General features: G+C 42.7%; 1 protein-coding gene across 6 annotated transcripts in view; it reads left to right on the plus strand.

Annotated features, from left to right (window-relative positions):
• LPP (LIM domain containing preferred translocation partner in lipoma) overlaps window positions 1-24445 on the plus strand; it is a 327367-nt gene that overhangs the window by 233537 nt on the left and 69385 nt on the right. For all 6 annotated transcript variants that reach the window (XM_032697402.1, XM_032697401.1, XM_032697407.1 and 3 more), the window contains one exon: window positions 16759-16882. In XM_032697402.1, the coding sequence (XP_032553293.1) occupies window positions 16759-16882 (124 nt within the window). The remainder of the gene's footprint in view (window positions 1-16758; window positions 16883-24445) is intronic.

A 24445-nucleotide genomic window follows, 5' to 3' on the forward strand; every position in this document is an offset into this window, starting at 1 on the left:
GAGACTTGTGTTCCTGCAGTCCCCCTGGACCAACCTTTCTAAGTTCTGAGCGTAGGCTTGATGTCTCAACTTTTACTTGGAAAGTTGGTCTCGTGGCTTGGTCCATCCCTTGGAGAAAGCCTGTCTTCACTGTTGAGTTTGTCAGGTTTAGAGAACATGGTTTTAGCTCAGTCCGGAGATGAGCTGTGAAGTTTGAGTCTGTGCATCCTCTCTGGCCACATGCACGTGGCTGGACTCTCCAAGGGCACCCATCTGCCGCAGCTCGTTGTGCAGCTGCCAGCTCAGCCTCTCTATGGCTTGTTGGTTTTCTCTTCCATAAGCAAAAAGTCGCCTGGAAGACTTTGCTCGGCCCTCAGGCTCATTCAGAGTTGTGGGAGGCAGCTGGAAGACAGCGAGTACCTCAGTAGTGGAGCAAAGCATGCTGGATTGCTAACCATACTGCAGCCTCCCCCAGCAACCCTGCCTGCACACACCTATGCTTTTGTGGCAGATTGGTGCAGTAGTTGTGGCAGGCTAAGGACATCGCTGGCTAAAAGATCACATTGCTACTGCCTTGAGGTGCATTCTTGGAGGCTGGAGTCATGTGCGGTATAAATATATCCTCTTACTCTTTCATCTGGAGTCAGATGATGCCAGGTTATTATATTAAACGCTGTGGTGCAGTATGTACTCTATGGATGACTTTGTGAATGATACTTTTTTCCACAATAAATTAGTTGGAAATCCCCTACCTCTAGACCAAGGTGTTAATACCAGTCATAGCCCTTGCTTCCTTTCCATTAAGCTTGATTAAGTTAGCTGTGGTTGCTACTTGCTGATTTTCCTCTGTGAGAAATCTACTGGCTGTCTTTCCTGGAAGCGCCTAATGGATGATTTTAACTACAGAGTTTATTGAGATATGCCAAGACCAAGATGTCAAGGTTGGCCTTGAGCATTTGTCTCTGTACTACTGGAAAATTTATTTCTGTACAATGATTGCCAAAAGCCCATTAGATAACTTGATGTCCTCTGCTCTTGGTAATTTCCAAAGTCTGCTACAGAGCTCTGATCCCAAAATGCACTTTTAATAAACCTGCTGTTGCTTTATTTGTTTTAATTTAAGGTACCATTTCTGCAAACACTTTTTGCCCTTCATACTGAGTTGGTTGTGCATATTAATTAAGGGCCATTAGCACAGCAAGTGCAGAGCAGTGCAAAATGTGACTGAGCACATGTGCTGTGCTGCAGTCTGCAGTATTCTGTGTGTACCATTTTTTGATGAGATTTGAAAAATTACAGGTCAAAACATACCCTCCCTTTATTAGCCACTATTATTAGAGCCATATGGCTTGAACTGAAGAATAAAGTGTATCAGCCTGACATGTATCAGCCTAGCATGTCTCTGCAGGTGAATGTAATTTTTTAAATATAGATTGAAAGGAAAATGGAAGTGGGCTAGTAGTGTTCACACAATTGCTTTAGAAAACACTGGCTCTATTTCTCATTTTTAAGGTCATGCTACAGGGTCTCTGGAGGATGACACAGTGGTGCAGGGGAACTTGTCTGTAGGAATGCTGATGTACTGGCATGCACTTGCGTTCAGCTTTTTGTATTCCCTCATAAAATGAGAAGCATCCTTGTTTGTGTAGAGGTTAGCACGTGATACATAACAGGAGTCCATGGAAGGTATTTGCATATTGGTGTGCTGCTGCTGTGCTGCTGAGTGAAGTTCAAGATAAGACCTTGACCATCCTTGAGTGGCTTATCATGAGATAAGAAAGCATGCTGTCACACTGCGCAAGAGGCTCTGTTTTTACAAAGAAACATAAATCCTCCTGTCTAAAAGCAGTCTAATTACAAATTACCTGGAGTGAAGAAGAAATTAGTCTTTTGACATACTATTTAGTATTTTGTTGTTTTACGCTTCTTGAGTTTTTTTTACCACTTCGTTGTCAGGTGATGGTCCCTGTCAAAGACAGGACCTTGCAGTGGGTAGAAACTGCAGATATGATCTGTACTGGGGATTACGTGAGTTTCTCCTTGTGCAAGGGGTGTTGTGGTTACAAGCACTGTGGACATCCAAGATTTATGGTGTGCTATTACTAGGAAAGTGAAATGCTTCTTTCTCTGTCTCCAGAATTAACATATCTAATAGGTCCTCAAACACATACTTTATTTTATTAGTTCTTGGGCTAAGGAGGTTTATTAAGCAGTCTCTCAAAATCACTTTCAAATCTCTTCTCCCTTGTTATTTCTTAGTTATATAGGCCTTTTAGGTGTCTCCTCTCTGCTGCTTTTAGGGTTTGATTAAACCTTCTTGGTACTGAAGGACATTTGACCAGGCCAGCAGCCTCAGGGTGTGAGTACAGATCTGGGGAACCAACCACTGCTCTGCTCTCACACTGTCTCCTTGTGCAGACAGGCATTCCAGCAGTAGGCAGCATCCTGGGGCGAATGACATCCCTCTTCCTATTGTCATATCTCACCCAGCTGCCATCACGGGAGAGCCTCATTGATCCAACAGCAGCCACCACCAGCCTAGCATCAGCTCATGGCTAAAAATAACACAGGGTGGAAAAAACCACCTAACATGTAAATATAAATCTCTGATGCCTCAGTAGGGAGTATTGCATTTCCTAATCATTCAGTTAAATTGTTTAAAGATTGATTAATACTGGAAAGCCTTGTGTTTCCACCTTGGTCTCTGGTCTTTCCTTACCCTAGCTCTTTCTTAAGAAGGGAGGAGTTTCCTTTTCCTTCCCTCACAGTTCTCTCATAGCCCTTCCCTTGCTTGTGTGCCCTTTTTCATAAACCCCACTGCCTGCTGGAGTGGTGGGAGCACCATGTGGTGCCCAGACATGTTCACAGTGCTGTGCTGGCTCCTGCAACTGCCTCCCAAAGAGCAGCATGTTAGGGCTAGAGGAAGGGTCCAGAGGGCACAGCGTGACACTCAGGGCACCATGACTTACCGTCTGCAAACTGGCATGATTCCCACAAAGTCAGCCTGTTGAGTTGTACCACCTGGGCTTGCCACCCACCCTTAACTGTGGCACAGGTTGAATGGAATAACACACAGACATGGAGAAAATGGCAGGAGTGGATTCTTTTCCCAACTCATCAGCTGTTTGCCTTTGAAAATCAAATGCTAGAGAGATTTCTTTCCTCGGGGAACACATGCCAAGCAATCGTGTTCCATTGTTGCTGGCAGATTTGTTTTTGCACACTTCAGACAGGAAGAACGGCACTCTCAGGGCGAAGACATTGGCACAGCTCAAGCGAGGTGGGAAGAGGGGAAAGAGCCAGAGAGTGGCGGGGAAATCTGCAGTGTCTTTGCAATGTTCCCTAGCAACCTGTGCCCCCAGAGCCACTTCCAGTGGCTCCTCATCATCAGTGCAGCTGCATGGGCTGTGTGAGCCTTGCTGTGGTCTGACTCGCGCTATTTTGGGTTTAAAAAACGAAGCTTGTGATTGCAGTGCTGTCATGGGCATAAGGGCTTTGGATTACTCTCTTGCACAGATGGGAGCAATTCACAAGGAGGGTTAGGAAAGTGACTTTCTGTTCTTGCTTGAATGTTGTCTGGTACCAGCTAGTAAATACTGTCTTGTGACTTAAAGACTTTGCGATGAGTAGATTAGATAGCTCCCCTACCATTTGTTTTTCCTGTAAGGTGGTATTGTAGGGAGAGATTGTGTTGATGTTTCTGGAGTAACTTCTTTCCTTTCATGCACTGCAGACAACACGTGGGTCTTTGCGCAACCAACACATGGAACTTTTTGCTGTCTGGGGCACCTTTGATAATTTTCTGAATGCCGCTTTGCCTGCCATTTCTATGCTCCTGGCCAGACTTTCTGCATCCTGTCTAGCTTCTGGGAGGTTTTAATAGAGATTCAGCACTGAGTGCCAGATGGGCATTCCTGAGGACCAGGACAAAAGCATCCGGCTATTTGTCTAACACAAATATTTACAGCCCGTACAGTGGGTGCTCTAAATGTGCTGCCTCTTGCACCTGGAATCAAAGCTGGAGATAGAACATCTTGGAGATAGTAAAAGCAGGGCAGGGCCTGCTTAGGACCCGGCTTCTTTGTCTTACCATTTCTGAACGATGTTTCTTTCATTTAGCATCTGGAACCATCAAGTAACTTAAAACTGCACATGAGCTTCCTTTCCTGTAAGCAGCTTCAGCCCTGAAGATGATCCATAGGGCTTTCAGCTGGCTTTGCTCAGCTCCGTTGCAGAATATGTCACAACTGCTGTCACAATCACAGAAGCATAAACAATAAAGCTGGAACAGACTTGTAGATCTCTCAGCTGCTCAGAGACAGGATCAACTCTGCCTAAGCTATTCTTCACAAATATTTGTTTGTTCCTACTCTGAAAAGCCTCAGTGATGGAAATCACAGACTCTCCCCAGGCAATTTCTTCCAGCATTTGCTGGCCTCACTGTTTCTCCACCTCCGGATTGCAAACCCTCTAAAGTGTGTGAATGATTTTAAGATGAGAGTCCTACACAGAATGGGGGCCTGAGCTCCTTATTTAAAATAGTGTAAAGCTAATGCAGAGGGGCAGAAAGGGAGCTTAGAGAGCAGAATACATAGTCTGGAGGGAAAGAAGGGAAAGGCATCAATAAAGTGTTTGATGTTCATAACATTTTTCTAGATATGCTTTTGAAATTTGCATGGCTCTTAGGAACAAGGATAGGTAATAAGGGAGGTAGAGGAGGCACACTTGCTCTGAAGGTCCTTTTCAAGAGGGAGCCAGCTCCTCAGAAGGAGAAAGGATAGAGGAGGCCCTGGAAAAAATGTTAGCTTGAGCTGGGAGTTCATAACAGGACCCTATGAAAGCCAGGCTGATATGGGTCCCACAACTGGGGACAGGAACTTTTAACTAAGCCCTAGAGCGTCACCTGCAAGGAAGCAGGTTTCAATCACCCATATCCCCAGAGAGTGGGGTCTTTGTCTGCACTGTTCACTTTTGGTCTGGCAGTCTGGGAGCCGGTTTTCTCCCTGTGTCATATGTTCATGTGAAAGACAAATGCAGCTGAGGACTCAGGGGGCTACAGTTAGTCTGGGCCAAGCTTGGACAGCCTTGTTGACTCAAATAGTGCCTCTCGACCAGCCAGTGTACACCTGAGTACTTTGCTCACTTTGGCATGCTGAGCTAGATCCTCCACTGCTGTGTAAATCAGCGAGTTCCCTGGAGTGACTCTGATTGGCACCATCTGAATGTCTAACCCATCCTTTTCAAGTAAATTCTGCAGCAGAATTATTATATATATATATCTTTGTTTTTCCCCTTCAGCCTTTGCTCAGTCAACCTGTGAGCTGCTTAATCATTAAAAAACAGAAGGAGGTTGCTGCTGTTGTTGTGGTTGAACGGAACATGAAAAGAGTTCACGGATAAAGTGATCTTTTTAATACATCAAAATGGTCCATGTGCAATGTTATGTCCAGCCACAGTCCTCAGCCTCCTCAGTTCTAATTGCACATGCTACCACCTCTTCCAGTTGGCTCTGTTCTTCACGAAGTGCTGCTCAACCAATTGGCGAGATAAGCTCATCTCTAGCCCCAGATGTATATGGGCAGCCTTCTTATCTGCATCTCTGTACATGGAGGAATGTTTTGACAACTAAACATGGATCTTGTTGAGCTGTCAGTTCTGCTGACTCTCCCAAGTATCCCTTATTTATTGAACCATCAGGCTCTTCCTCACCTCCTCAGAGCAAGTCCCAGCCTCACACAAGAGATGGCATAGAAATACAGCTCGAGCATGGCCTTCTGAGCAGGGCGAGTTTCTTCAAGCATTTGATGCCTTGAACAGTGTAGATCATTAGGTCTATATGTTAGTTCAGTGGCTATGCCCTCAGGATGGCAGCAGCCTCAGAGGCTGCAGCTGGGGAAATTTAGATTCCCTTCCTTACTGTACAGCCTGGTTTGGCTGCCAAGATCCTGGGGCTTTTCAAGAGGCTGATAGGAAAGCAGAGGATGAGTGAAAGCAGTAGAATAGCTCTGAGTCCAGGGAATCCCATATTCCTTTCTGGCTCCAGCACCAAGCAGGGCATTTCTTCTCCTTGCTCTTTATTCCATAGGTACTTTTATAGCACACAGCACAAGCCACAGCACAAGCACCTATGCACTTACCATTTTGATCATCATGGCCGGAGAGTAGTTTTCCATTTGGCTGGAAAGCATGCCTGTGACAGACATGGGATCACATAGTACATGTGGCAGGGGAAGTGGAAGGGAGGAACATGTGACACTGAAACCCAATATAACCCCTCCCTATGGGAATCAAGTGAGACTGAGGCTCTGGTGCTCTGCCCTGGGTACCTACCCTCCCTGATGTTCCATCAAGAACACATACACACATGCATCTGGAAGCATCTGACCAATCCCATAGACTGAAACTGCTGAGTTTGGTTAGCACTTGATAGTTCTTGGACAAGGGAAGTGATTCAGTAAAATCATCTGATGCTGACACCTCTCATTTTCTCTTGCTTTTCTGCTTGCTCCCTGCTCTAAGGATACCATCAGTCCATCTTTCCATTTCATACAGCCTCTTTTGCACACTAGTCTTCCCTAAGCCACTCTCCTTCATGCAGTGGGTGCACACAGCTCTCTTTCCATGGACTCTTGCCAGCTCTGGAAGCTCCTAGCCAGGCTGCACTTTCTTCTTCCTCTCCATCTCATCCCACCCTCTCCTTTGATGCTGGGCTCTGGCTTAAATCACTTACTGCACTCTGCCTTCTGACTGGTCTTCCTCTCTTCCTACCAGCATTTTTCTTTTGCCTTTGTAGTTCTGCCTTTTTTAATTGTTATATTTGTGTTGATAAGGGCTAATTTCTTTTCCCTAGCTCTTTCCCCTGATTGCCAGAGCCCTCATCCCGGATCTGACCTTGACCTCTCTGCTCCTGTGGCTCTTCTCTGCCCAGGGCCATCTCCTGCCCTATGCATGAGCAGGATTCACAGAATCCACAACAGGAATAGCACAGCAAACTCAGATCTTCACTCCTATTCCAGCAGGTTGCAAGAAAGTTGAGACCCATTGGTGAAACTTCCTGCAGCATTTTTCAATAGCCCATAATCCCTGCTTCTGCCTTCCTGCCACAATTTGGCCACCAGATGGGACGTGCTGGGTCTTCAGCCTGTAGTTCTCTCTGAGGGAACATCATTCCTCATCTCTTGCTGCCCTTTTCTCAGCTCCCACCTCCCTTGTGATTGTGGGAAATTCCTGAGCAGGGACAGTGTTTCAAGGGAGACTTGGAGCTTTTATTTGAGTAATACTTAACTGCCCTGGACTCTATTACAGGAGAATTATGACTTTGTTGAGAAATTTCTATTGCTGTGAGCCAAATGAGAGATCATTTTCATAAGTACATTGGGTGAAATAAATGATAATCTAGATGACGGGCATTTACCCTGGCCTTTTTCCTCCAAGTGCAGTATAGAATTTGGCACTGCTTTCTTCTTAAAATATTATTTCTGATTATCTTGAGGTAATTGATAGTGAAACATGTACAAGCAGCAGTGCTTAGGCTATCAAGATGACATTCACTGGGGGCTGCAGCCCTTCACTCTCTCCTCCTTCTTTTCTTGTGCATTACTTCCTCTGCTCCTGATGGCACTGTTTAATTTCACCACCTTTTTCCATACTGCCAGTGTGTCCTATCCTCTGCCTGACGTTGCTCAGCATCACACTAGCACCTGCAAGGACAGCTAATGCCTTGTGGGTGTGGCGGTACCGTGACCCTGCTGTCAGACCCTTTCCAGGCTTTGATGTGAGTGAATAGCATTAGGTCTGCAAGCAAACTACCCACTTTAGCTGGGCACCTCCATTTCACAGAAGGTGAGAGGGTTCTCTAAGTTTTTAAACACCAGTCATGATGAACTCCAGTGTGGTAATTTTGTGAAGAGGCCATTGTCTTGCTTGAACTGGAGACAGCAAAGAGGCCAAGCTCGCTGTTAGAAGTGGTACATGTGGTCTGCTCAACACCGACAGTCTGGGTAATTTCTTCTCATGAATTAAATAACACATGTTTGCAAATGGTACTTGATATGATGTTAGATGGCTGAGCTGAGATTTAGGCAACTTAGCCTACGGAAGCCTCTTGATGGGGAGAATTAGTTGTTTTAAATGCAGTAAAGCTTCAGTCTCTTAAAGGTGAATAAAGCAATTCAGCAACAAAACCATCCATGTAGATGGTTTAAAATATAGAGACGCTCTAATTGAGGCAGAGATGAGATGAACTCTGATCTTTACTGCCTGCAGATTGTCTTGAGCTATGTCAGTACCCTTTTAATACTCTTCTCTACAGTCTTACCACAAGACCTGGAGGTGCAAGCTAATGAGCTCTTCCTCTGACTTCAACGAGTAGCAATCTTCTCATTATTATTTGCAAATTCTCTTTTCTCTTGCATCATTGGAAAAGGTGTCATTTTGAAAATTTTTTGTCACCCTTGAAGCACACCTTTGCTGAGAGGCGAACCCAGTAGATGACCTAGGCAGAATCCAGATGTTGGGACTATCTCTTAAATCTCTGCCTCGTTTTCCCTGACTCAGTCACTGAAAGTCAAATGAAGGATCCTATTCAGCGCTTACACTCTCTGATGGGTCCAGAGCTCCCCATCTTCTTTCCAAAGGAACTTGTACCCATTTTGTTAGGAAGGGTTGGAATCCTCCAGTTACCACTTCAAGAAACATGGCCTGTGCAAAGTTAAAAGAAAAACAGCGAAGCTCTTAGAGCAAAAACAGCTACACACAAGGAAAAGAGAACAAGTAATTCTGGGATCAGAACATAAGTAAAATGGAGAAATCTTCAAATTGTGAAATAAAAAGAAGTGTCTTAGTCCAGCAGGAATTTGATTTGATTTGCCAAACTATTGATTTCTCTAATATTATTCTTATCACTTTTATTTATACAAGATCACTGAGGGGCATGTTGGGAGACCAGTATTTGTTTTGAAAATGTTAGAATCTTGACAGACAAAATGTAGGCACATGTGAGTGAAAGGAGGCACAATTTTGGCTACTAACTAATAGTCATAATTTGTACTCATTCAGCATCTTTCATTCAAGGATCTCAGAGCATTTTGTAATCAAGAGTTCATTGAGACTCTCAAACTCTCTTGAGACAGCCAAGCATTATGAACACCATTTATAACAGCAGGGTGCAGGATCAGACTGGTTAAGAATATTGCTGAGGATAAAGCTCAGGAATCCATCCCTTCAATGCTATGAATGTTGAACCAAGCACCCACTCCAGTCTGAGAAGCTTTTTTTTTACTGTAATTTATATATATAATCTTTTAATGTTAAGCAAAATATGTAGTCTTCATTTAAGTCACTGGTGTCCTGGGAAGTGTAATGGCCCATGTCACAGTTGACTAAAAGTGAGATTACAGATAGTGGGTTAAACACATTTGGTTAACCATTTGTTTGCTGTTATAGTTTTCACATGAAAAAAGCTTATATTAAAATCTGTCTTGGTGATGGAAAGTGATGTGATTTTAGGTTTCTTTGTGTATTAAAACAGAAACACAATTTGCATATTTTAAGTATCTTTTCTAGCATATTCAGGCATCTGGCAAGAAAGCTATATTTAAACTGTTAATACAGTATGAATGCAAGTTTCACATGCAAAATTAGTACCACTAAAATGGTGAGATTTATTTTTCTTTTGAAACAAGTGATGCCCCAGCAGTTCTGTTTTTGTTACCTGATAAGGCACTGCAGCTGGGGCAGCCTATTTTTTCACTGGGCGACGAACCTGAACTGCAGGGGCAGGTGTTGCTCCTTGCAGGAGCGCCCGGTCCAACCCCCAGCTCCACACGGTGAATGGTGGTGAGATCCCTGGGCGCTGCGGTCGCTGCACCGGAGGTGTGTGAGCCCATCGTGCGGTGTCGCCTTTCATTGTCTGTGAAAACAGTTGAGCTCTACCTTTGTGAAGTGCTTTGCAAATGAAAAGCTTAAGAAAGGGCAAAGCTCGATTATTTCCTTGGATTCTTAAGGGCGTTTCTGGGAGGGTAGGCTTTGGAAGGAAGGCACTTTTTTCGATCGTGTCATTGTGGCAATGAATCGTCTGGGCGAGTTGTGTGCTGTGTCAGCAAACACATCTTTTTTCATCAGGATGAATATTGGAACATTCCCATTCTTGTTAGGTTTGCCCCTGGGCTTGTCCTCTAAGATGGGAATATGGCTCGGTTGATGGGGAGACCAGGAGCCCCACTTTGGAGTGCCAGTCATTGCAATTGGAGTCCCCCACAGCTTGATGTCTTTCAGTAGTGCTGCCTTGGACTAGCACAAAGCATCTTTGTGCAGGTCTTGAGGCTCATCACCTGCCCAGGCAAGAAGCCCTAGATGGCACTATGTACCCCATGGTGTATAAGCCAAGATGACAAAAAGTGAATTCAAACCCTTGTACAGCACATCCCTGTGCAGCTTGGGACCAAGGCTTTGAGACTCTCATCTCGTATGGATGCTTGTGGCTCCTACTCTGAAATGCAGATTTTGACCTGTTGATAGCAGTAAATATCATGCTCAATTAATTAATGCTTTGAAGGCCGTCCTGGAAGTATTACAACAGAAAGGAGGGGAGTTGATAAGCAGTCTATAGGGTCTTCACTGCTGGTGGTGATACATGGGAGTAAGAGAGTGCTTGACTCTGAGCCCAGAGAGATGTAGCAAGGCAAGCAGCTTAGAGCAGAATAAAGCCTTCAATCTTGAAACAATAGATGAGGAAGCGTAAGACCTCCTGATGTAATTTTATAAAGCAGACTAAGCTCTTTCAGCCAAAACCGTAGGGCTAAAATGATGCAATCTCTTTATTTGCATGTGCATGTAATGGTGACGCCTCATTCTCCCACTCAGTAGTACCATCCAGCTTGTGCTTTGAGTTCCTGGCTTTTTTTGAAAGTGCCTAAAATGTCTCTTACCAAAATAAGTGGGGTTAATGGAAAAACAGCCTGCTCCCCTTTTCATAGGAGATAAGCCTTGACAAGTGAAGCATATTTGTGTAGTGATAGGGCCGAGAGGCCCCAGGCAGGATCAGGCACTGCTGAATTTGTTTCTGTGTATACATTAAAGAACCAATGGAACACTAAAATGTGGTATTTTATAGCCGTTCTTATGTGAAATATCGCTTAAATCTGCTGTTTTCTGGGATAACATGTAAAAAATTTATTACTTGAAAATCTGTTTGTTTTGCTTTTTCTAATGAGAAATGGCCAGTATTGCTCCATAAAAATCTAGTTCATCTGCTGTTAACCCTGAATATATAAACAATCCACAACGTCCAGCAGAAAAAAGGACTTGCCATAATGTCAGTGGAAGGTGTCATTTAACAGTCATGCTCAGTGCAGAAGCAAGAAGCAGATAGCAGTGTTTACAGATTATCCAGCTTTTATAATACCTAGCAAAAATAACCAGCCCTTCCAAATTCAAAACATTAGTGAGAACATGAGGAATAGCAAGAAAAGCTACTTAGTCTGTTTGCATATAATAGCATAAAACAATCCAAGGACAAAACAGTCATGTTCATTTGTTACCATGCTTGATGATTAATAAAACGCTCTGTCTCCGTGTAGTCACTTACATTGCAGAAGCTTGGAGAGCTCTGCAGGCACTGATTAATTGAGAAATATTGTTAAACCCATTTTATAGAGTAATTAGGATATACGTATGGTGATCCTGTTGAATTCAGTATCAGTACACAAAGATTTCAGTTTCATGACTGTAAGCTATAAATTCTTCTCTGGTGAGTCAAAATAGACATCTGTATGAGCAGCCTCATTTTCGGAAGTCTGGGAAACTTCTCAGCTCTGTAGTGATTTTGCTATCTGGCTCTATTGTCTTGCTTTTAAAATATCAACAAGATACCTCTCCTTCCTACCTGTCTGCATCCCAGTTTCACAGTGTAAGAAAAAAGAGGCAATTCTGCAAAATTGCAGACTGTGAAGTTAAAACAGAGGAAAATATTTTTATTGTTGTTATTACTCAAATTCTGTGTAGCTTAATGTCACAAGAGATCACTGAAACTAAGAGCTTAGCAGGATTAGAATAGGACAGTCAGTGTGCTTAGATAGCTAAGTAAGGATAAAGTTACAGTAATGAAGTTTAAAAATAAAGAAAAATATCCTCTAGAGCTTTGAAGTAGTTACAAAACTGTCCTACTTCAAAGCAAGGCAGTGTTTAACAAATGAGGGCTCTGCTGCCAGAACTGTATGTTCTGGATTGCTGGTTTGCTGTGGGAAGTGATGGCAGGGCAGGTGGGCAGCAAGGCAACCGGTGGCTTGCCCCATTCTGGCGTGTCCCAGGGGAGCCTTCTCTCCTGCCAGCCCAAAGACTTGTGATTCTGAGCTGCTGGTATGGGCCAGAAGGCACTGACTGTCAGCGGAAATCTCGTCATGCAGGGCAGCTTCCTCAAAGGATCTTCACGAGTTATTCTTCAACCAGGAGTAAAGCAAGGGACGTGCGTGCTGCAGGGATTTCAGGCAGAACTGTCTTTTCAGGAATCTGTATGTACTCTGGCAGCTGTAACCTTTCACTGGGAAAACAAATCAAGAATTAAAATATTTTTTTCTATTGCATCTCCTCTGTAAGAGTTGGCCTTAATTATGAACTGAAATACAGCTGCAGGGAATCTTGGTATCTATTTGGGAGCGCAACTCATGAAAGACATGGCACCGTGCTGGATTTCTTGCTCTGAAAGTTTGCAGTTGTTTTGGACAGTCAATAATTTAAATGAAGAAGTGTGGTCTTTGTCAGACCATTGAATAAAAATATGCTGTGATGCTATTTAACTATTGATTTAACTGATGATCAGTTTTGGTGCATGAAGTGAAGGGAAAGGTCCAACTTTATTCAGTCGAACAAGGAGAAAAAAAATTAATAGGAAAGTTACTAACAGTAAAAGATGTTTCTGGCTGCCTTGCAATTCCAAATTGGACTAATTCTACCTTCTGCGAAGAAGATAATTTCCATGTTTCTGTAATTGGGAACACGTAATTGAAGTTATTTTCTCTCAGAGAGAAGAAGCTTCTTCTACAATATTTGCAAATGGACAAGAAAAATGACCACATACAGTGTTTTCTGGAGTGACGGTGCATTCATCAAAACACCACTTTCAGTTGTCTTTGCATATTTTGCACTGTGGCTTTTACCCCTTTGGGTAAATATTTTTATGTGGATGGGGAAGGTTCTCATTGATGAATGCTCTTGGAAGCCCTTAGGTCAGAGACAGCTGATTACCAGTGAGGCCTGGAGTAGAAAACATGTACCAGGGAAGCGCTGAAATAAGTATCAACTTTGTGTACCAAAATAGTTATACAGTGATTCCACGTGACTGCTTCTTTTGACCTGGCTTTTTAGGAACTGAACTTTAATGAGGAAGATGAGCCAGATGTTGTTGCAGTGCTTTGATAGTGGCACAAGTGATTAGCTCACTTCCTTTGTAGCATGAAGATATTTTCTGCCAGAGTTTAACCCTGGGAGTGCTGGCATTTTCCTTAATATCCTGTTAACTATACGTGCAGGACAGTGTTTATTCAGGAATGCTTTTGCATCTGCACGTACAACTGCAGTCCTCTTCTCTTCCCGAGGTTGCTCCTGCAGTCTTCTTCTCTTCCCTGAGGTTGCTTGGTATTTGATGGCAGTAGCAGAGGATGGACTCAGGTGCTTGTGCTTCCAAAGCATAGTCCCTCCTGTCAGCTTTTTGCTGACCAAGGCTCTTTTCCATTTTCCTGGGTCAGTTTATCATCCCTGATGTTTCTGTGATTAGCCAGACAGAGTGGTGCTCAGGGAATTTGGGAGGCCATGTTGCAATTCAGTGTAGACCCCATCATTGAGATATGTCTAGCTAAGGAAGTGGATATCTGCTTGCATTGAGGCATCATGGAGAAAAGAGAACACATGAAGGTAACTGTGGTAGATAAGACAGCAAATTGTATTTCTAGACAGCCTTGATCATTGTACAGATCAGGAGAAAATAGAGGAAGTTTAATATAAACAACAACACCACAACTCTGTTTTATAAGGAAAGCCAGTGTTATATTTTTACCCTGACCTAACAAAGGAGGAGGAAGGAAACTGTTTTGCTGAAACAAGCATTTTAGATTGGACTAAAGATACACTTTTCTCTCTATGTTTGTGTGCGTGCATGTCCCAGCACACTCAACAGCACGTTCGTATGCATGAAATGCATTTTCCTGGAGGCACGTAGTCAGCATGTGCCATGCAAGGAGGAAAAATATGTGCCTAGCACTACTTAAATGCTGGTCAAAAAGGCATAGCATTTTAGTCAAAATAAGTTAAAGTGTCTCATAACATTGTGATTGGTATTTGTTATTTTAGCTGACATTGACTACTGGATAAGAAATCTGCCTAGTTTGGAAATGTGCAATGTAGATAAAACACAAGAGTGGCCTATTTATTGTGTATGTAAGGCAACGTGGCCTCCAAAACCAGAGAGCAAATGGGGGAAATACAGGGATGGGGGCCATCATCAGCTTCGGGCTCTACTGTCTTCTCCATGCCAGGTCTAGGAAAGGAGTCTCTGCTGATGGGATGGCAATGGTCATTCTTTTCTGCATGGAAACTGAAATAGGTACAATACCTGGAATAATACTTTGAGAAGCTCAGTTGTCAGATTGATTTCTTAGGCTAATAAATCCTTGGCTGCACTTGCTGTGTTAAAATATACATTCAGACGAGATTCATGATCAGCTCTTAGGAACAAGAGAGCAAAGGAAAAAATATGTTGTTCCAAGATTAAATGCTTTACATTTGACACCTTTAATTGGCTTATTAATAGACCTTTTTTTTTTAGGGTTATGCTATTTATTATTCTAATGAAGCAGTTGTAAACTAGACTTTAAAAAACAACCACAAAGCACTGGCAAAGGGAGTCTGAGTGTTCTGGGTTAAATACCCGGCTCTGAAACTTCTAGTCATATGAATGGCCTTATCCCCACCAAAATTATGTATCCCACAGATACGGCATTTACATGACCTAGAAAGCAAATGTAATTCCTGTGCACTATACTCCCTGCCTCCCCACATGAAAAAGTAAGTTTTGGTAACCCAAACATATCAGCATGGTTGCATTTGTACAATGACAATTTGTACAATTACTGCTCTGTGTGTGGACATTCAGGATTTTCAGATGTTCAACAGCTTCCTCAGAACAACTGCTAGGCAACTAGAATTCCTAGAGAAATGCACTAAAACCTTAAATATTGTTCAGAAAAAAAAAAAAAATAAGCAAAAAAAGGAAACATCTATTTCCAGGTACACTTTTTTTCCCAGGGGACTGTGCCACCCCTCTCCCTTATGCACTTCTGCTATTCCACTACAGAGTAGTTGTCGGGCAGGCAGCCGGTGCAACTTCTGCATCGTGTGTGCACAGCAAATCCAGCCCTTCCAGGGAGCACAGGCACGTGCTTATGGGCTCAGTGCCTATGAGGAAGATCAGGCCAACAAGTGAGGAGGGTGATGGTGTACAGCTTAGCATGGACCTGGAAAATAAGTATGGTTAGGAACATGCAAGAGTTTGGTTTCTGGGAGTGGATGATTGAAGTATTATTGCTAAGTGCTGTTCTGAGACCTTCTCTGCATTGATTGATGTCTCATTTGAAATCTCCTTCTTGCCTGAAAGAAAAAAGCGTCAAAGCATTTAGTTAATTCTCTTGCAGTGCAGTGCTTTAAACCTGCTGTTCTTTGTTGAACATCACTGGCTCAATAAAGATTCATCATGTCAGGTGTAGTCTCTGTAAGCCAGATAGAAGTGGCCAGTGTATTGTTTCTTCAGTGATTTTACATTTTCTTGCCATGTAAGTAGGTATGGAGCATAGAAAAACGCTTCCTTGTTTCATATGAAAAGTCCAATCCGTGATGAAGGCAGCAATTAATCAATGAAATCACTTGCTTTACTGAAATGCTGTGTTTCATAAATAAGTTAGTTTTCATATGCAAGTCTTTCAAGAAAGCAGTGCACACAAGGAAAGCTGGTGTCAGCATTTTTTAATCCTGAAATGACCGAGTTTCTTATTATGGACACTAAACTTAGCTGCTTCTAAGAAACTTCTAGGCATAAGACTAAGTCTGTGCTTCTCAAAATATGCCCATAATTCTGGTGTTTTCCAGGGAGAAGATGCTCTGAAACAGACTGCAAATACTGTATGCAGCTGTTAGCATATGAAGGCCAAGAGAACCCAGTTTCTATGTCCATACTAAAACATTTGTGTCCCTAATACTAAAAATCTGTGGACCAGCTGCTGATCTCACTAATGTTAACAGCAGGATTTCTGTCAAAACAAACAAGAAGAGAACATAACTAGCATCTTTGGAATATCTGTTTCTGTCCATATACTCTACCACTGTAGGAATGATTGTTCTAGCATCTTTTATGTTGAGTTGTTAAGTAATGAAAGCTTTTATTAAGTCTAAACTTAAATACTTCCAAAGCCTTTTTTAGTGTTGGAAAGTTTGTATCAAGTTATCTTTGAAATAATTTTCTTCTTTATTTATTATTGTGTGCTACCCTGTAGACACCTAATTATGAGGCAGAGAATACTTCTCATTCTAGGAGGATATATAGCTCTTCACTGGATGTTTTTCAGAGTCCATTTTCATTACGTTGAGATGTTTACTTGCTTGAATCCCTTGGGTTTTAAAAAAAGCAAAAACAAGACAAAGAATGAAGTTCAACACTGAACAGCCAATAGACCCTCTTACTGTGTGTGAATGCTTTTATATCACATCACATCATGGACTGTTCTTTTTTTCCAGAGTGGATATCCAAGCTCTGGACCTGCATCAAGCACTCCTGCCTTCAGGCCTGAGGATGAGCTGGAACATCTGACCAAGAAAATGCTGTATGACATGGAGAATCCTCCCTCTGATGACTACTTTGGTGAGCCACGTCACAAGTGTCCGTAGCTCTCTTCTGTATTTAGTGGGTGCAGTGACGGGGAGGCCTCTGGCAGCTGCACTGGTAACGTAGTGACACTCGTACTGATGGATGTGCTTTCCACGCTTGGGCTGGAAGTGTAATCAACCATAGGAATTCCTCTGTAATTTCAGCATAAATCTCATGCTCACTCACTGTATGTTTGTAATCTTTCTGGTTTTAAAGTTGAATTTTTCAGTGTCTGGTTCATTTTCACACCATCTGTCCCCAGCTTCTTGGCTACCTGTCTGAACTCAGGTGTGGTGTGCTGTCTTGCCTGCCTGCCCCATCGCTCCCTTCTCATTGCAGCTGCGAAAAACCTGGAAGTGTAAATGTGTTCTGCTTCTAAGGCATGGATTTTCATTTTCTGTGTACTGGCACAGATAAAAAGGAAATCCAGTTTGAGTCAATCAGGGTGGTTATACATGGGGACCTATTAGCCCAGAACTGGGTCTAATGAGCACAAGGAAGATAAATCTGAACTGATTCTCTCATAACCCTATCATCTTCCTTACCTGGAAAAAGATAATTGTCTAATTTCCTTCTTATGTGATGTAGAACAGAATTATCTTAGGCAGCTGTAGGTATAGAATGTGTATCTTGCCTTTATATGAAACATAGGTGATATGGGGGCTGAACTCTGCATTAAAGTCGAGAGTCTTGGGCACATTTGATGCATCTGCCTGTATGTTTAGTTTCTTACAGGCTTGGGTAATAGTGTTGTTAGGAAACAAACTGCTACAGTTTGTAAAGTTAAATACTGGGGCAGGCCATTCATTTTGTGTTCTTTATCTTCCCTTATTTCATAATTTCTTAAAAATTTCATTTAGATTGCTCCCTAGCTCTATTTGCTATAGAGTTTGAATGGACCAGAACATTTCTGGCTTAAAGAAACTTTTGTGGTCAGGTTTAATCCAAAAGCAGGTGGGACCAAGGTTTAACTAATAAACGAGGATCTTGCAGTGGCAAGAATCTGATAACATGAGCAGGTTAAGATGTTCTCATCAAACAAACATTGCCCTTGTAGATGGAGTTGATATCAGTCCCCATTGTCCATCAGTACCTTCTACCTTCTGTGGTCTCCACCCTCACAACCAAAATGTCTTCTCTGTCAACATTAGTAGTCATCGGAGTTGATGACTATCACTGATCTGAGGTGTGAGCAGGAATGACTAATTGAATAGAGAATAGCCAGAGAGCATTTTCTGTGTTGATGAGTTTGACTTCATCTCTGCCCGTAGCCATTTGGGTTCACTCTCTGATGTTTTAAACATGAAGCAACAACCAGATAAACATAACATTTAGCTATTAACTGGGCAGGCAGGAGGGAGAAACTTCTTTCCTGCTCCCTTTAGGCAAATGGCTGAAGCCCTGAAGCATGAGATTTGATTATAGTAATTTTCTTAATGCAGAACTGTGTGGCAGGAGTTGGTGGATGGACCAGAGCCCATCCAGTTTTCCTTTTAGCCGAAGAAGGTAGGCGGATGAACAAAGAACTTGGAGATGCACAGGCTTCAAGGTCAGAAAGGACCTTTCCATTATACTGCCTAATGTCTTACTCTCGGTTTGTCCCAGAAACATGATTGAATCATCACTTAAAAAAAAAATAAAAATCTAATCTTATCTTAAAGACTTCTAGCAATGGTGAGTCAACCACCTACCCTGATAAGCTGTTCTAGTGATTAATTTTCCTCACAGCTCGGAAATTGCTTCCTGAAGTGAAGCTTTAGTTTTGTTTCGCACTTGTATTTATGAAGCTGAAAAGCTCAGATTTTGCAGACTAATACTATATGCCTAAGATGGCTCTGCTCTGGTTGAGAGGGTGGTACATCAAAGTTTCTTCATCCAAAAGGGAAGCATAGCTCAAACGGTTGGAACATAAAGTCTCTCAATGTGAGGTCATCAATTTGGCTATCAGATGGGAGGTCAGAACAATGCCATGCCAATAGCTCTTAATTCAGCAGGAGACAACAAAATGGAAAGGAGGCTTCAGAGCATTCACAAGTTTTGCCAGAGTTTAAGTGGTGGCGTGATCAAAGATGGAATGATCATTCATGATGCAAGGTGGAAGATGCAAATCAAACAACCTTAGTCCTGCAGGTGATGGGCAGGTGATGTGTAATTACCAACTGCACCTGATTGCTTTTCTAATTGCACTGAGTGTATGCTACTGAAGTTCATCTCTGAAGCAGTATCCAGCCTCACATTCCTGATGTGCAGAAGAACCATGTGTTGGGCTGATCATCTCCTCAGCTTTCTAAGCATGTTATGCCCCACACAGCCATTTAGGAGCATTATCTATCTAACAAGATACATAATGCTGGACCACAACTGCTTTTTATGGTTGGATACCATCAAAGTGGTAGGCTGCCCTCATCCTCCTAGGTTCGTTCCAGCCCAAGCTCCTCCCTGGGGGAAGATGGTCACAGTAGATGAAGCCCTTTGATATGGCAGTGCAGGCCAGGAGTTCTGTACTAATTCTGGCTGTGTCAGAACTCAATACCGATCTCTACTTGAGCTGTCAGCCAGTGCGTTTCAGTAACTTCATGCTCATGTGGAAAGAACAAATTAAGTGTGTGAGGAAAAAAAGAGTCTTTCAACTTTGGTTAACTGTCTCAAACAATATCCCTGCCCTTGTGCTGTATTTATTTAGCATGGTAGTGTGGACTGTACAGGATTCATATGGCACATTGATCAAATAATCAGAAAAAGGACAAATGGGCAGAGACATTGACTCTGATTTGCATTAAATATCTTATGCCTGAGGTCTAACTGCCATGGTAATTGTAGCATACCAGATAGCTGTCAGCTAATCACTTTTATTAGTTTGAATTTAGAAAACTGGATTTCAGCATATTAAAAGTTGGTTAAGTGCAGATAGGTTTTGAATTGAGGAATCTAATTAACCTTGCTAGAAAGCTGCAAGGCGTTATATTAAGTCATAAAAATAATTTGTTGGAATAATTACATTTGAACTGTCAGGCTGGAGAAAGGTCATTTTCCTTGGCCCGTCAGCACTCTGGAATCTTTTTCTTAACCATTTTCCTTCTGCAGTTTCACTTGCTGTATCTCTGGTTTTCAGTCAAATCATCTTGATTCTGGAGTCAGCAGAATCTTCCCAGCAGTGGGCAGAGTGGAGGTTCCTTGGGAGGGAAGAGGACTAGGAGTCACTGAAGTTGTCTCTTTGCCCTGGAAATGCTGGCTGGTCACGCTGGCAGACCAAGTGAGCTGAGCTCAGGAGCAGGACAGCCAGCGCTTCCATCCAGCCTGTGCTCACTGCACCTCTCTGCAGCTTCCCTGGGTGCAAATTACTGAAGGTGGTTTCAAGGCTGGGGGAACTGTTCTAGGCAACTGTTGTTCATGCAAATACACACAGCTGGCAGCATGGCATGGATCACACTGCCTTCCCAGGGAGCTGGGGCACGTGGTGGGAGCCAGAAGCAGCATGCTGGAGACACAATTCGGAGCAGCAAGATCACAGTTGACAGCTCTGTTGCCTAGGCTTGTCGCAGCAGCACAATCCAGCCACTGGGAAATACTCTAGCTGCCATTGGCAAGCCAGTGCTTAAGCATGGAGGTATCATCATCATCACTAAGCATAATAATTTAAAAAAGTCACTGTACATTTTTAGGAGTTAAACATTCATGTTGCATATTCTACCTAACCTGATTTTGTTAAGGCCGGACTACTATAGTAAGTCTAAGCACCCCAATCCTTGATGTATGTCCCCCCCTACCCTCCTGTAGATTCTGGAGTGACTTATGGAGTGACTTCTCCTGGGAAGTCCTTGGCAGATCAGCAGATTGAAGTCTTTTAAGTCTAAGCTGCTCTTCTTTCTTTACTGCTGATTCAGTTGCTGATCTGTGGTAGTTGGCTGTCTTTAATCAAGTCCCTTTTTATTAGAAAGGATTCCCAAATGTGTTATGCACTCTGCAGGAGGGATAGTTTCTCTCTATCACAGCCCTCCCTGTTGATAAATGTGCTATTGTAGACAGGCATGTCTGATTTGTTGAAAAAAATAATACTTTGTGGAGTGGAAATTGGTTAAGGTTGAGAGAGGAGAAATGGATACTTATAGGAGATTAGAATGAAACTATCAGAATTGTTTGTTTGCTGCCATGGGAAATTACAGCCCTTGATTTTGCATTTAAAAAACCCCGACAAAATACACACACACAAAGATCACAACTGTTCTGGACCACTGTTTCAAGTCTCACAGAAAGAAATGACTTCTGGCAGCTTATCAGTCTCTATCACCATGTAGACAGTGTTGATTAAGACTGGAAAAGTGCCATCGGGGCCCCTCATCTCCTGTTGCCTTCTGGACTATGTCCCAGCTGAGTCACTCCTCACAGCAGAGTTTCCCTGACTGGTGGGAACAAACTCTCACTAGTATTTTACCATAACTGAGAGCTACCAAAGGAACTACCAGTTTTGGATAATATAGCAGTCTCCTTTTGTAGTTCCAGTGTGCTGTAGCAATGCACATGGGGAGAAGAGAGGTGCTGAAATGGTCCTGTTGGAAATATTCAGTTTGTGCAGTAAAGGGATCTTGATTTATCTCAGAGATGATAATTCAGGATATGTGGTTTTCTTATGTGTATTTTCTGTATTCCCAGATTTTGACAGGGGGAGAGATGGTGCAGTGTTGGGCTGAGGAGCAAGGCCAATAAGCAGAATGCTTGACTTCCTTTTCTGGTCCTCATCTTGACCTCTTGTGAGACCTGTGGCAGATCATTTTACCTTTCTAAACTTAATTTTTTCCCTTTTCACCCAGTTTTCAGGAGGTGATTAGCAACAGCAATTGTATGAGTGCCTCCCATTGAGAAGCCTTTGTCTCCAATGGTTCTTTGAGATGCCATGTCACAGTTAAGATTAAAGAATGATATGTGGCACCATTGAATTTCTCAGGGCTCTGTCAGCCTTTCCTGTCAGTGGCTTTGTGTCTCCATTAGGCTTCCATTCATAAGCTAAAAATCCTTCACTAGGGCCAGAGACCTCGTGTCCAAACAGTGTTGAATGCGTTCCCTAATTTTACTTCTCGAGGGGCAGGACACAGTTTAGCACGTAGCAGTCCAAGTATGGTATGGCATAGAGTATGGTAGAGGCACAGAACCTTCAGATGAGGAAGCACACTAGATTGTCCAGGTGCAACCTCCTTTGGTTCATGGCGTCTTTGTTTCCTTTGTTGTGGCTCTGTGTGCTGAACCATTCTGGGGTCTCTAAGCTGAACATGGTCTGTATCACATTTCTGTCTTGGTCAGGTATATTTGTAGCCTCTAAGAGGCACAGGTAGCCTCTTGGTTTCATCTGAATTACCATCAGAAAAATAAACTGAAAGTTGTCATATTTTGCCTGTACTCCTAGATCTCTTTTGAAAAGGTTATCATTAAATGAAGCATATTATTATTACTAAAGCATAATTGCATCGTAATTTTGCCATGTAATGTGATGTGTCATGATGTCTTTTGTTTAAAGGCAGGGGTTCTGGTGCAAGATGGTGTACATCTTCATCTAAACAACATGTGGGTCAGAAAATAGTAGGTTAGATTTTCAACAGCTGATGAGCTGACAGTCATTTTCTGTTATATAACCGCTCACAAAAGCAGGAGGAACAGACATATAATGGGGACCCTTTTCTCCATTGTAGTTCAAGTCATTATTTTTTATGTTCAAGCCATGTTCCAGCATTTGCACACAGGCTACAAAGGCTGGGAGCAATCTGTGCTCGGGAAGGTCATAGTGCGGCACCATCAACCTCCAGCAGCCCTCTTGTGGCCTGCCGCAAGGGGAGTCACCCTCCCTCTCTCTGCTCCCCAGAGGCTTTAATTACCTTGGTAAATGGCTTTCAGAGCCTGTTTCTTCAGTCTCACTTCTGTCAGTACTTGCCACCACCCTCTTGCTTCCTCTCAGGGAGTCCTGTGCCTGCCGGCATCCTTGCACACCAAGTCCAGGTGGAGTTTGGAGAGAAAATGTGTAAGAATAATCTCACCTAGAGGGTAAATTTTTACCCACAGTTCCAAAGTAAGAAGAGACAAAAAGGAGGCCAGTGAGTGGTTGGAGAGCAAAATATACCATATCTACATGCATTTATCTCTGGCCATGAGAAAGGCAAGTGGCTGTGAGCTGGTCTAATTTGCTTTTCAAGCATTTGAAAGACTGTAAATGGATGCAAAAGTTTGATTCTTCCTGCTGTTGATCTAATCCACATTCTACTCTGTAGTAATTGTGGGAAAAATGTTTTGTGAAGAGAATCACCTAGGTCTTTTTATGCTAGAGATCATAGCCTTATAAAGGCTCAAGTGCACATCTCTTAATGAAGATCCAGCAGATGTAGCAGTGGGGAATGAGGGAAGGTTGCACTTCTGTAAATCCTGAGCACCTGGTACAGCAGGCTACTTACCTTCCCTTTCTCCTCTTCTTAACCACACAAGAGTGGTTGAGACTTTGCATCATGAGTGTTTCTGAAGTACAGTCTCTTCAGACACCAGCACTGCTTCACAGATGGGATCTAAATCTTGCATCAAACCCAAAATTGCCCTCTGTTACTGTAGGTGATAAAATCCCAGCTGGAATAGGTAGCAAGCAGCATGACTTCCTCTGTGTTTTTATGTCCCTAGTTTAGCTTGAATTGCTGGCAGTCAACCTAGACATACTTTTACTTTTGATTAAACTAATTTGATGCAGAAATTATTTAATGCAGAATAAGTTCAGAATACTGAGGTAGCACTTTATCAAAGGGATTTCCGTGATCACCTGTGTGCTGTGAAAGAAAGATGGGTTTTAGGCCATGAGTGGAATTAGGTTTGTCCCAAAAGTCAGTAAATAAAAGCTGACAATTTCCTGCTGTATTCTAAGAGGAGTGAAATGTGATAATGAAGTATCAGGGATGTTTCTTTCAAAAGTACAGCTATATTCTACAGGGTTCTCCTGCATGTTTAAAAATTAACATAGCCATGGCAAGCAAAATAATCTATGAGCGTGGTAGATATTTTTTCTGTTGTGATAGGGCTCTTAGTGTGCTAGGAACTGTACAAATGGATAGGAAACCTCAACCTCTTTCTGAAAAAACTTTGAACAATGATGAGGATGTTAGCCAACCCCACAAAAATTATTAGTCCTACATGAAAACAAACCAAATCTTTCTACCTTAATTTGAGAAGCAGTTTAAAGACAAGCCAGCTTGTTCATGATAAACTTACATGCCCACAGTGAACTCTCTGTGGACTGAAATGGCTGAAGAATTGATAATGAGCCACCAAGTCTTTGGCTGCAGGTCGTTAGTCCATAGCCAACTCACATCATTAAGAAGCGAAAGTGGGACCTACCTTCTGGCCCCACATGAAATGAGCTGGCTGGTCTCAGGGGGGTTCTCTGTGGGTATGTCATCACTTGGCTAAAAACCATAAATTGTGGTACCTGGAGGATCCCTGGCTGGGAATCTCCTTGATGAGGCCAGGAGCTGAAGACAGGCTGTTCATCTAGGGTACATGGGATGGTAAAGGTTGGTTCTCCCTCTCCTCCTG

Source organism: Chiroxiphia lanceolata, chromosome 10, assembly GCF_009829145.1.
Source record: "Chiroxiphia lanceolata isolate bChiLan1 chromosome 10, bChiLan1.pri, whole genome shotgun sequence".
In the NCBI taxonomy this organism is placed as follows: Eukaryota; Metazoa; Chordata; class Aves; order Passeriformes; family Pipridae; genus Chiroxiphia; species Chiroxiphia lanceolata.